General features: G+C 37.0%; 1 protein-coding gene and 1 pseudogene across 1 annotated transcript; both read right to left on the bottom strand.

Moving 5' to 3' along the window:
* Window positions 1-234: 234 nt before the first annotated feature.
* Window positions 235-334, bottom strand: LOC141663356 (small nucleolar RNA R71; annotated as a pseudogene).
* Window positions 335-10,626: 10,292 nt separating this feature from the next.
* LOC141659903 (uncharacterized) lies at window positions 10,627-12,807 on the bottom strand. Its single transcript, XM_074466836.1, has 3 exons — window positions 12,690-12,807; window positions 11,862-12,581; window positions 10,627-11,744 (listed from the first exon to the last, which is right to left on the bottom strand). Exons 1-3 carry the CDS (start codon window positions 12,805-12,807, stop codon window positions 10,627-10,629), a joined length of 1,956 nt encoding a protein of 651 aa, XP_074322937.1.
* Window positions 12,808-13,480: the final 673 nt, after the last annotated feature.

The raw sequence follows: 13,480 nt of genomic DNA, 5'->3' as shown, positions 1-13,480 counted from the left end.
GGGGGTTCTCCAACTAAAGATCCCAATATGCACATTAGGGATTTCATTGAGATGTGCGACACCTTCAAGTTCAACGATGTTTCTGAAGATGCTGTGAAGCTGAGACTGTTCCCATTCTCTCTGAGGTACAAGGCTAAGAGCTGGTTACACTCTCTACCAGCTGGTTTGATTACTACTTGAGAAGATTTTGCTCAGAAGTTTCTTACTAAATTCTACCCTATGGCGAAGACAGCTGCACTCAGGAATGCTATCACTCAATTTGCGCAGCAAACGGGCTATGTGAAGCTTGGGAGCGCTACAAGGAGATGCTTGGGAAGTGTCCTCATCATGGAATGCCTGATTGGATGATCATCAATTGTTTTTACAATGGGTTGGGAGCGCAGTCCAAACCCATGCTCGATGTAGCATCAGGCGGAGCATTATAGGCAAAGAGCTATGAGGAAGCTTATGATCTAATTGAACTGATGGCTACTAATGAATATCAATATCCAACCCAGAGATGTCCACAGGGCAAGGTAGCAGGAGTTCTTGAAGTGGATATAGCTACGACTATCACTGCTCAACTAAAGGCATTGTCTATGAAGATCAATTCTCTGGCTAACTATGGTGTTAAGCAGATAATTAGTGTTTGTGAGCTGTGTGCAGGTCCGCATATGACGGAACAATGCGCTATATCTAGTGACTCAGCTCAGTTTGTGAGCAACTTTCAGAGATCGCAGCAACCAGTTCCAGACACTTATCATCCTGACAACTGGAATCATCCTAACTTCAGCTGGAGCAACAATCATAATGCGATGCAATAGCCGTTCTAGCAGTTTGGAAATAAGCTATTCAACCCTCCTGGTTTTCAGCAACAAATTACACCAAAATAACAAACTCATGGTGCATGTCTATCTTCGAATGAAAAATCTGAATCGGAGGAGTTGCGGCTTATGTGCAAAAACCAGGCTCTTATATGCCAAAGCCATGCTATTTTTATCAAGACTCTGGAGAACCAAATAGGGCAAATTGCTAATGCCTTATTGAATCGACCACCATAAACGCTTCCTAGTGATACAGAAACAAATCCAGACAAGTGGGAAGTTGAAGAACAGGTGAACGCCATCACCTTGAGGTCTGGAAAGGTCGCAAGCCCCCAAATTCAGCAAGACGGAGAGCCTGAAAAATCTCAAGTTTCAGAAAATGCAGTTGTGGCTGAAGAAGAAGTGCAGAAGGAAGCAGAGGTGGAACCAAGGAAGACTACTGTGGAATACACTCCTCCTGAGGGTAATACAAGGGAGAAACAGATCTATCCTCCACCTTCTTTTCCTAAGAGGCTGCAGAAGAAAAGGCTGGATACGCAGTTTGAGAAGTTTTTGGAGGTGTTCAAGAAACTTCATATCAACATACCTTTCGTTGAATCTCTTGAACAGATGCCTAGCTATGCGAGGTTTATGAAAGGTATTCTCTCTCAGAAAGTGAAGCTCGATGACTTAGAGACTGTTGCTCTAACGGAGAAATGCAGTGCTGTGCTGCAATAGAAATTGCCTCCGAAGCTTAGAGATCCTGGAAGCTTCACTATTCCTTGTACCATCAGAAACTTGTCGTTCGACAAGTGTTTATGTGATTTAGGAGCTAGCATCAATCTGATACCCTTATCTATCTTCAAGAAGCTTGGTCTGCCTAATCTGAAACCAACATACATGTCATTGCAACTAGCTGACCGTTCCATCGCTTATCCACGAGGTATAGTGGAGGATGTCTTGGTCAAGGTGGATAAACTCATCTTCCCTGCTGACTTTGTAATTCTTGATTTCGAGGAAGATAAGAAGATTCCCATTATCTTGGGAAGATCATTCTTGGCTACAGGCCGAACTATGATCGATGTGCAAAAAGGAGAGCTTTCGATGAAGGTTTACGATCAAAAGGTCACTTTTACTATGTTTAAGGAAATAAAGTTACCCACGGCTAAAGAGGAGTGCTTTAAAGTAGAGTGGGTCGACTCTGTAATAAATTCAGAGCCTGCGCAATTACCAAAGTCAGATACCTTAGAGAGATCCTTAATAGGGGAATCAGTTATTGAAGATCAAGAAGGAGCAGAGCAATTGTAGGATTTGAATGCACCTCTGTGGATGAGGAAGTTGGATATACCATTCGATTCTCTTGGGTTAGCAGAGCTGAAAATTTCTCAGGAGCGTTTTGAACCATTTATTCAAGAAGCTCCCACACTTGAGCTCAACCGAAGTCCAGATCACTTAAGTTATTTATTATTAGGTGCACTCCATGATAAGGGGTTGGGATATATTTTTGATGATGTAGAGAGTGGTTGGACGGATATTCCCGTGCCTATAGAGGGTTCTTCTCATGTGCTATAGGTAGTTGATAGGATTGGTATTGGTGATGCGCAGTATAGAAGATTGACTAGGCGTATGGAGGCCATGCATGTCATCCACCAATATTTTGCTGAAGATTTGACACACGCTTTCGGTACTGTTGTTCGAGACACTGGTGGCGAAGTTGATTGGCCACCTGATCCTCCACCCGACGAGGATGATTCTCCCGCTAATTAGGTATGCTTGAAATCCTTATTATTACCTTTAATGAGGACATTGAAAAATTTAAGTTTGGGGGTGATAATATAAGGATTAGTAGTGTGTGTGTCTATATAGATTCATATAGATTCATATTGTATGTTTAGTTGTAGTTCATTCTTATTTTTGCATGATTGTTCATTTAGGACATATTTGTTTGCATTTTTGTTTGTGTTATTATGTGAGTCCATGTAGTTGCATTTTCATGCATATGCCATGATCCCTTTGTGTTGCTTTATCGATTAATATGTGATATTGATGCGAGTGTAGTGATAGCGTTAGAGTGATGTTGAATCTTGTTAGGTTGATATGCATACTAGAAACACTTGTAATTTCACTAAGTCTTAGAGTATGCTTAAGGACTAGATCGTTGTCATGGTTTGATGGTTTTTGAGGTTGATCTATTGCTTATACTTAGAATGCATGATAGGCTCTTAATGATAAATGACATGAAAAGGTAAAAATTGGAGATAAAAAATTAGAATTCATTGCTAGCTGTGGCTAGGCATCAATTGGCTAGTACCGGCTCGTATTGTATATGAGTAGTCTAGGGTTGAGCAAGATGGAGCGAAACGCACTTGCTCAGAAATTGAAAAAAAATATATGTGTGAAAAAAAAAGAAAGAGAAAAAAAATATGGTTTAATGCACAATTGATCACGAGTGGGCTCTTTGGTATTCGAGTTATTAAGTTCTTAGGGGACTTTGTTCCTAGTGACCTAAGCCTTTTATAGTCTGGGATCCGCTAACCTAACGCTCGTTAAATGGGTACCATTGTATAAGTCTTTTGTGGACCTCACTTATTGCACGATCAAATAAACATTTATTTTATGTGTTGAATAAAAGCATGATTCTGTAATAAACTCCAATAATCTTGTAGTGTTATAAGTCATTTTGTGTCTAGAATATATTCTTCGTATAAGCATGTGATTGCCTTGAGGATAATTAAGTTATGATGATTGATCTAGTTTCGAAGCATATCTGTTAAGCATTCGCACACACCATGTTTCTAGTTGTATGTTAGCTTGCGTGATTTGATTGATCTTTAGTCGCCTAATTGCATTTATTGATATGTCATGTGTTGGTTGGTTTAGTAATCACGAGGGGATCACTGCATTCATCTAGTTGCATTCATGCATGTTTTATTCTGAGTTTGAGTCTGTGATGCTTGAGGACAAGCATCGATTCAAGTTTGGGGGTGTGATAAGTGGTATTTTATACCACTTAGAGCGTCTCATAACAGCTTGAATTGGTGTCTTGGACTCAAGTATTTTGTGTATTTGACATGTGTATTTTTGCATTTCAGGGTATAACTTGATTAGATATGTGGTTTTCATCAAATAAAGCTTAAGGTAGTGCTTGGAATCAGTCTAGGGGTGATGAGCGAAGAAATCAGCAAAAACAGGAGCAAAATAAGGAATTTTCCATAAAGGTAGCACGCGCCCGCGCGCCAGGAGCAGGCGACCGCGTGCCAGCAAGCGGTCGCGTGGAGACAGCAGGCGACCGCGTGCGTGCGGAATTTCAGAATCTGGATTTTATTAGTTCAAGTACAATTGGGCTTCTGTTGGCGTGGTGACTCCTGGACGCTTATATAAACCTTATGGGAAGACGTTTTCATCAGCAAGAGCGAAGGCAAGAAGATTGAGAAGACCGTTTTAGCACGCAACAACGAAGAAGAGGAAGCATTAGTTTATCTTGTGATTCTTTTAATTCGTTGTAACAGTGGATGCTAGTTTTCTTTATGCTTTGAATCTTAATACTCTTGTAATGTACTTCATTATTTTTCAGCCTTATATCGTTGTGTTATTATCATGCTTTCATATGAACCCATGGTGACGATGAGTTCTATTATGGGCTAATCGTGATCATGGGATTCTAGCGGATTTACTATGGAATTCTTTAGTTAATTATTTAATACCTTGGTATGTGGTGATTGTATGATATCTAGTATAGGTTGTGATTATTCATCTTATCTCTACCAGAAAAAAGGCCTTAGACATCGGTTGTGGACTGATGTCTTTTAAAAATCAAACCGATATCTTTGCATGTGATGTTAAATGTAGGGGCCTTTTACATCGGTTGTGAGCCGATGTCTTAAAGCATATTTGACATCGGTTTTAAATTCGTTCTGATATATTTTTCTTCAAAGTAGTCCTTTACTATGACTTCAATGCTATAATAATATGAAATTTCTATCAGTTTAAACATATTATGTATAGGAGAAAACAACAAATTAACATCAATCTTCAACTCAAGCCGATGTGTGTTTTATTGTATAACATCAGTCACTATATAGTATCGATGTGCAATGTTTATTTAGACATCGGTTCTGTAAGTGAACTGATGTCTTTACTCTATTTTTACATCACTTCATACATTTATATGATATTTACTCTTTGATTTTACATCGGTTTTAAACTAACAAACTGATATGTGTGATTGCTTATGACATCAGTGATTGCTTATGACATCAGTGCCATAGTGGCTTTCATATAAATGAACTGATGTCTTTACTATATTTTTACATCACTTTTTGTATTTATATGATATCTATTTTTTGGTTTTACATTAGTTTGAAACTAACAAACTGATATATGTGATTGCTTATGACATCAGTGCCATAGTGGATTTCATATAAAGGAATGTGTTATTTGCTTATTATTAACATCTGTTATTTGGCTTAGTAAAGTGATGTCTGTTTTGATTTTTTTTTCCATGAATCACCTGCTTCATTAAAATCCCCAAAAATCAAAATGCCAAAACAAAATCACAAATCTAAGTTACCAATACCAAATCTAAGTTACCAAATCAAAAATCCATGTCGAAAAACCATACGTACATTAATTTACCAATTGCATCACCATTCAGTAATCCAAACCAACTACATAGATAAACCCAACCATATATTAACATCTACATAAGTCATCCCAACACCAAGTCATTCAATGTTTCCTCCATGCCAAAATAAACGAAAGTTCAAATACTTAAAACAAATTGATTGGTGCAACACAAGTCTAGCTAGCTAGAGTCAAAATAAACCAAAGTTCGCCTACTTCAAAAAAAATGATATGTCCAAGATTTCAAGCTGCAGATCATCAGGGCCTTTTCACAAGAAGGACTCAATATAGTCTAACATCTGAAATCGAACCTCATTAAGCTCATCTCTGGAACAAATTACCTTCCGATTCTTGGCAGCCCACTGAATAATGTAAAACACGACAATTATAATGAATCCAATTACAACTGACATATAAACCAACTATGCATTGAAGTAGAAACAAATACCTTTTTTATAAATGACATTTCGGGGTCCATGACAATCTCTTTCATGTAATACATAACTACATATCCACATTCAGTCTCACCCGGCTGTTTAGGACATCCCTGTTTAACAAAAAAAGATTAGTTACTAAATTAAAGACTGGTCTGAACAAGCAGTAGCGCAAAGTCAGAAGTGCACCGACATGAATGCAAAAAATAAATAAAACTTACCGGGATATATATGATACTCGGGGCTTTGTTTCCCCTTCCAGCCTGAATGTTGAAAGCAATCACCGCCCTGTCCACTTAGCATTGTCAATAACGTGAACTGATCGATATCAATGCCATAATGAAAAATTGAAGAGAAAATAGTTTAAATATAAATAAAAATACTTTGATACGGCTTTTTCCAACTCTGGAAAAGCAGTTGCACGAGGTAAAGGATTTAATATGAAAATCTCGCCAGCCCATATCACAACCAGTATCCAGTGGCAACTGTTTTCATAAAAAAATTAAGAAAATAGAATTACTACCAAAATCATACAAATTATGATTTTGAGCTATATAAACAAATAACCAAGTGAAAATACTTAATATAATTACCCGCTATTATGTGGCATTAAAAAGAGACGATCAGGATAGCCCTCTTTCAAACGATTAACCAAGTTATTTTCAAAATCGTTGTTCAGGGTAAATGTGGCTCCGGGATCACAAAAAGCAAATAACTCGTGATTGTTATTGCCAATAACCACCGAATGCAAGTACCTACATTGTAAATAAAAAATGCAGCAAACAAGAATACGTGAGACATCGTACAAGAATGAAAAGATAAGAATAAGGAAAAATAATAATACTCACGCCATGTATGTACATATAGCTCCTTGGCCAATCATTTTAAACTCGAGCAGGTGGGCAATGTTTTCATGCAATATAAAAATTGTTTTCACAACACCAAATACTTCAGCATGACATGGAATTTGAATCGAGTTTCCAGTGGACTTCATGAATGTTTTCGCATGTTTATACAACAAACGAAAGCGCTTTGGAACATTTTTATTGATCTCAATTTTTTCAAACAAGGACTGTACTTTCTGCAACTCAGTCACAGGTTGCTTTCCTTTTCTTTTACTTTTCTGCAAATATTAGTAAATATATTCATAAAAAAATTATAGAAAATCTATAGCAAAATTCAAACCGATTCCAATTTAGATTTATTATTTCTTTAATTTATTTAAAGATTTTTTAGCAACAAATAAAATAGAACATATCTCGCATATTAATTAGTTACATACCGCAGTTGGGGCATTTGGGAAAATGATCAAGTCCCGTGGCCATGAGATGTGGGAGCCAACAGCTTGATCTACTGTCTCAATTTCACCCACTACTGGAATATGAATCTTGGCTTGTCCTTGAATTGGCCCATCCACCGACACACGGGCACAACCAGGCTGTATCGGCACGCCATGTACAGACTTGTTCATGTCTTCATCGTCAAATAGCAAGCCAAATGCCACCTTATTTTCTAAGGTGCCTACTGCCAACTCACATTTTCGAGGGCCCTACATACATTTTTTTTAAACATATAATTTTGCGTTAAATAACTATTGGCTATGGTGGGAATAAAGAAATTAAGTTTAGATGAACCGCAAAATATACAAGCTACATTCAGTTATTTTACCTTATTTTCTGGGGGAATAGGTTTCATGGAAATAATATCATCATCAACCAACAATGGTTCCAGCTCCTTTGCAGCCCCTAGATTAGCTTTCTCCAAAAAAAATTCTTCACAACTTGCTTTATCTGAAACCATAGGCGATGAAATTTTTGCTGTACTAAGCATGGCCTTTAATTCCGCTATCTCCTGCCGTGTCTTCTCCAACTCTGCATCCCTTTCTCGATCACGAGCCAATAATTCTGCTTTGGTTACTCTACATCTTTTCCCGTTTGTTAAATTGAAGAAAATTGACAGAGGGACAAATCCTCCGACTCCTCGAACCCTTCCTAAATGTTCAGGAGTTTGCAAGGCCGTCGTCAACACATCATCACTTCCCGAAGGAATGAATTCCCCCTTGCTTTGCAGCTCCAGTAAGGTTTCCTATCACAAAAATATAAACATTAGAATTAAAATTGCATGAATAATGTGTGTGTACTATTTCTAAATAAAATACTCACAATTCTTTGTCCGATCTCAGCAAGCTCATCATCTTTTCCCTTACGAGCCTTGTGCCACATTACAGCCCTATCAGGTTCTTCATCGGCAGGAAAATTTCCTTTCTTTTGCTGATAAAGATGAAGAAAATTTAAAAATATGCAGATATAGCTACTCACTTTAAGAAAATTCACAGTTTCTTAATTGGCACTTACTTCTTCTTCCATTAATCCAACATAGCCTTTTCTAGACAGACGGTGAGGATATTTCTGATTACTCACTCGCTCACTTTGTTTTTACTAAATGACTGCAAAAATATTATACATATTATTTACATACAATTTTTCCCAAATATTTTTCACTAAATGACAGCAAAAACATTATACATATTATTCACTAAATATCACTGCATTAAAATAATTACGCCTATACCTTCCATACTGAGGTATTCCTCGCAGCAACAAATTTCTTCCAAGCCTCCTTACCAACATAAGCATACTGCTTTGGAGGCTTTCGCAATTTCTTTTTTTGTCCAATATTAGGCTTCACAAAGTATTTAGTCAAATTCGCCTTAAAATTTCTCCACTTTGCCGCTGCAGACTGTAACAGCCCCTTCTGAAGTTCCTTGGGAACTCTGAATGTTTCCTGAAACCAAATTTTTGAATGAGTACAAGAAAATTAGTTACATATCAATACAATTTTCTTGGACCTTCCTAGTATTCACATATCAATACAATTTATATACCTTAATATCAAGCCATAATTTCTCTTTAAATTCCACTGGTACGCTTGCCCAGTTTGGATAGTCAACCGGAATCATCATTCTCGCCAACATTCCAGTGTAGGACTGTAGGACCTGCCTAGTATTCCCTATGGGAACTCCACGTGCATTGCACCTAACCTTTGCTTTCTTACCCTGTGCCTTCTTCACTACTACTTTGTACATTGCGGAAACACCTCGTGCAGATCCATACCTTTTTTTCGTAGTTTCGGAAGTCGTAACTGTTGCTTGGGTTACTTCCTCAGAATCCAAATTTTCAGGTTGAGTTTCTATTGCCTGCTCATCTGATACTTTATCTACTACCTCACCTGATACTTTATCTACTACCTCATCTGCCTTGACGTCTTTTTCAAATTATATTTTACTTTGCTTCTTTTTAGGTGCCATTTATTTCTAACCTGAAAATGCAAACATAAAACTATCAGTCATGGAGATTTTAATCTAATTATCGTGCACATACATATATACATAAATAAGAAATGACAATATACAAGAAAATTAATTCTAACTTATTGTAACAAATGTAAATAGTGAAGTGCAAATGCACAAGAATGGTAAATAAATACACAGGATTCAAGCTAAAAGCAAATTCCACTAAATTTGTAACATTACAATAAGATGGTAACATCACAAAATTTAAAAAATACATCACTGAACATATTGGTCACTTCTTAACCCAAGTGCCCTGAATATTTTCTCTAATTTGTGGCTCAACATCATCTCCGACATCACATGTAGGAATTTGTTTGCAGAAAGGGGGATTTTCCATGGTCGTGTCTCCTAATTCATCGTCGTTGTACACCTCTTGACAGTCTCAAGTGGTAGAGGTTAATACAATTGACCACTTCGGATCAACTGGATCTTCAATATAATACACTTGTTTTACCTGATCTATAGACTCATACTTATCTTTCTTATGGCCTTGTCGACTTAGATCGACAAGTATGAACCCCCGAGATTATCCACCTTTATGCCCTTGTCATTGTCATCACAATTACACAAAAATAATGGGGCCTTGAATGCATGATAATCAAGCTCCCATATCTCTAGGATAAAATCGTAAAATGTCATCTCACTCTCTATGGGATTTAAATCCTTGGCACTAGACACTTGGACCGTATCAGCCACTAAAGACACACCACTGTTCTGAACAACCCTCACATCATCACGCTCCTTTGTAAAGTATCAGACCACGTCTACTAGATAACCTTCGTAAGCCATTACGGAAAATGATGGTTTTCCAGCTATCCATCTTATTGTATCTGAAACACCTCCTAGATTCTCTATCATTTCACTATTGACCTATACATTTTTCACAAACAAATTAAAAATTAATTCATATTTACTACGGGGAGCCAATAAAGTAGGCTGAAAAGGAAAATGTAATGAAACTAACTTTTTCTAGAAACCAATCTGCAAAAAGCCGATTGTGCTCTCTCAAGAGCCAATGAGTACTTTTCTTTTTCCCTTGGTGGATACTCTGTAGATACTCATTATGCATTCTGACAAAAGTTATATGCTAGTTAAGCAGCCACTCACTACAAAAATATTATATTAATTCAACAGCCACAAAAATAAAAAATTCTTACAGAATATATGGTTGTACTTCAGGGTTATTTAGAAGGACATGTAAATGTGCCTCATCTCGCTCTTTTTCATCGATTGATTTCATTGTCACAACAGATAATGGACTTAACTTCTCTGCATCTTTCCGAAGACCGACAGTGGTGCCACTTTGCTTGACAAACTCTTGGCAGAATTCTACGGATTCTTCTCCAAGATAACTTTCAGCGATACAACCTTCGGGGTGATAACGATTGCGTACATAACCCTTCAACACCTTATTAAACCTCTCAAATGCGTACATCTATCTATAGAATACCGGCCCACATAATCGTAATTCACGAACTAGGTGGACTATGAGATGTATCATTACGTCAAAAAAGGATGCAGGAAAGATTTTTTCTAGCTCACATAAAGTTATTATCACATCTGCCTGCAATTTATCTAGCTTCGATACATCCATAATTTTGTTGCACAAGGCATTGAAAAAGAAACACAACCTAATTATTGTGACCCTAACATTTTTTGGAAGAACAACGCGAATTGCAATAGGAAGTAACTGTTGGAGCATGATGTGGCAGTCATGGGACTTCATCCCAAACATCTTTAATTCATCTATGGATACGCAGTTTTTGATATTGGACGCATGTCCATAGGGAAGCTTCATGTGCATTAAAGATGACAACATCTTCTTCTTTTCTGCCTTTGACAAATTAAAAACCGAAGGAGGTAAATAGGTTTTTTTATTTCCTTTTTGTGGAGCTAGATTAGCCCTAACCCTCATGTCAATCATGTCAAGACGAGAAGCCTCACTATCTTTAGACTTATGTTTCATATTTAATAATGTGCCAATCAAGCTATCACACACGTTCTTCTCGACGTGCATGACATCGAGACAATGATGAACGTGGTGAAATTTCCAATATTCTAGCTCAAAAAAAACTGACTTCTTCTTCCATGGGCAGTCCACCTTTTTTGACTTTTTGACTTGTTTTCCAAATTGAAATTCAATTTGCTCTTGCATCGATAACACCTCTTCTCCCGAAAGCGGTTGACGTGCATGCCCCAACTCGTGTTGCCCATTAAAAACTACCTTTTGCTTCCTATATGGATGATTTCTAGGCAGATAACGCTGATGGCCTTGGTAACACATCTTCCTACTATGGCTTAAATACTTAGCAACGGTATCATCACCGCATATTGGACAACAAAAATAACCTCTATTGACGCAACCAGATAGATTTCCATATGCAGGAAAGTCATTTATTGTCCACATTAAAATTCCTTTTAAAGTGAAATATGATTTAGTATAGACATCATACACATTTGGTACACCCTCCCATAACTTCTTTAAATCATCAATAAGCGGTTGTAAATAGACGTCAACATCATTACCAGGTTCATGGGGACCGGAAATCAAAACTGTTAACATCATAAACTTCCTCTTCATGCATAACCATGGAGGAAGATTATAAGTTACTAAAACTACGGGCCAACAGCTGTACCTATTGGTTAAACCATTATTATGCGAGTTTATACCATCTGCCGACAAAGCCAAACGAATATTTCTTGCCTCACTGCCGAATGCAGGCCACCTATAATCTATATTTCTCCAAGAAGGAGAGTCGGCTGTATGCCGCATCTTTCCATCTTGTATTCGCTGCTTTGCATGCCATGTCATCAGTTCAGAAGTAGAAGGGGATTTATACATACGTTTAAATATCAGAATAATTGGAAAATACCACATTACTTTTGCAGGAACATTCATCCATATTTTACCATCCTTTCCTAACTTCCACCTAGATAGACGGCACTTAGGACACTCGGAAGCATCAGCATGTGCACCCCGATATAGGATGCAGTTATTTGGACATGAGTGAATTTTTTCATATTCTAGGCCTAAGTCAGATAAGGTTTTTTTGGCTTCATAAGCATTAGGTGGCAGCACATTATCCTTAGGAAGGAGAGAGCCAACGGAAGTGAGTAAATCTGTGAAAGCACTATCACTAATTCCAAACCTTTCTTTCCAATTATGCAATTTTAGCATCGACTCTAACTTCGTACATTCACTACCCTCAAACAAAGGATGTTCAGCATCCGCCACAAACCTTCTAAACTGATACGATTCGTTGTCATACTCACCTGAATTATATGCAGCATCACAAATATTGACGGTTTTCGATGCAGGGGCAGGGGCAGGTGTACGTGCAGGGGGTGGAGCGTTGCAAGTACTATTGACCGATGACCTAGTCCCACACCCTTCTGTATGCCAAATTCAATCCAAATACCCTAAACTAAAACCATTGTCATACAAATGACCCCTGATAATCTTTACGGATAATTTTTTAAAGTTAACACATCGTTTACAAGGGCAGGGAATTCTTTTAGGATCACGAGAATTTTCCTCAGCAAAAATCAAAAACTGTTCCACCCCAATTTCATATTCGAGTGTATCCCTATCTTTGAAAATCCACGACTTGTCCATGTTAAGAAGGAACTACCTGATTGTTAAATAAAATGTCAAATATCGTAGTAACAAAGAATACAAAATAGTAGTCTATAATTGTAATTTACCCCCTAATATGGATACAATTTAGATTATACTTTCGATTCAAGTTCTTATTAACAAAGACTAACTATAACTATAACATTATCATTAATAAATATTTTAATTTACTTATAATTATCACAGCATCCTCGTGTTTAAGTTGTTAACAGTTAGTGATACTCAATTAGACTCTAATATTCACTAATGTTTGCTATTATAGTACTAGTATATTAACTCTAATTAGAGCATCTCCAAGGTAGGGGAGCCCTTGTGAGACATTTTTACATAATATAGTATTATATTAACATATAGTTAATCCTACTGCCAACTTCATTCGAGCATAAAACCTTATACATTCAACAAATTTTACATAGCTATCAGTTTATATTATTATAGCCAACTATTATAGAGAGTATCGTTGGAGATGCTCTTAGGCTAACAACATAGAAGCCTAAAAATTTGATCTAATATTCACTAAATATACACTCATACAACTACTTGCTTATATCTAATAATATACAAGCCTAATAATTTCACCTAATATATCATATTAGAATTCATGTAAATGCCTTCATGTTTACAGGGGATATATAAATACAGATATACAGGG

Source organism: Apium graveolens, chromosome 5 (assembly GCF_009905375.1).
Source record: "Apium graveolens cultivar Ventura chromosome 5, ASM990537v1, whole genome shotgun sequence".
NCBI lineage: Eukaryota > Viridiplantae > Streptophyta > Magnoliopsida > Apiales > Apiaceae > Apium > Apium graveolens.
This window is presented reverse-complemented; position numbering and strand designations above follow the sequence as displayed.

What these genes read in the sequence shown, in the direction of transcription:
- LOC141659903 (XM_074466836.1), bottom strand. Translation starts at nt 12,807, where the DNA reads ATGGACAAGTCGTGGATTTTCAAAGATAGGGATACACTCGAATATGAA. An exon ending in TAAAAGAATTCCCTGCCCTT is followed by an intron (nt 12,582 to 12,689) that starts GTAAACGATGTG and finishes GGCATACAGAAG; the next exon opens with GGTGTGGGACTAGGTCATCG. An exon ending in TTTGGCTTTGTCGGCAGATG is followed by an intron (nt 11,745 to 11,861) that starts GTATAAACTCGC and finishes TGATGTTAACAG; the next exon opens with TTTTGATTTCCGGTCCCCAT.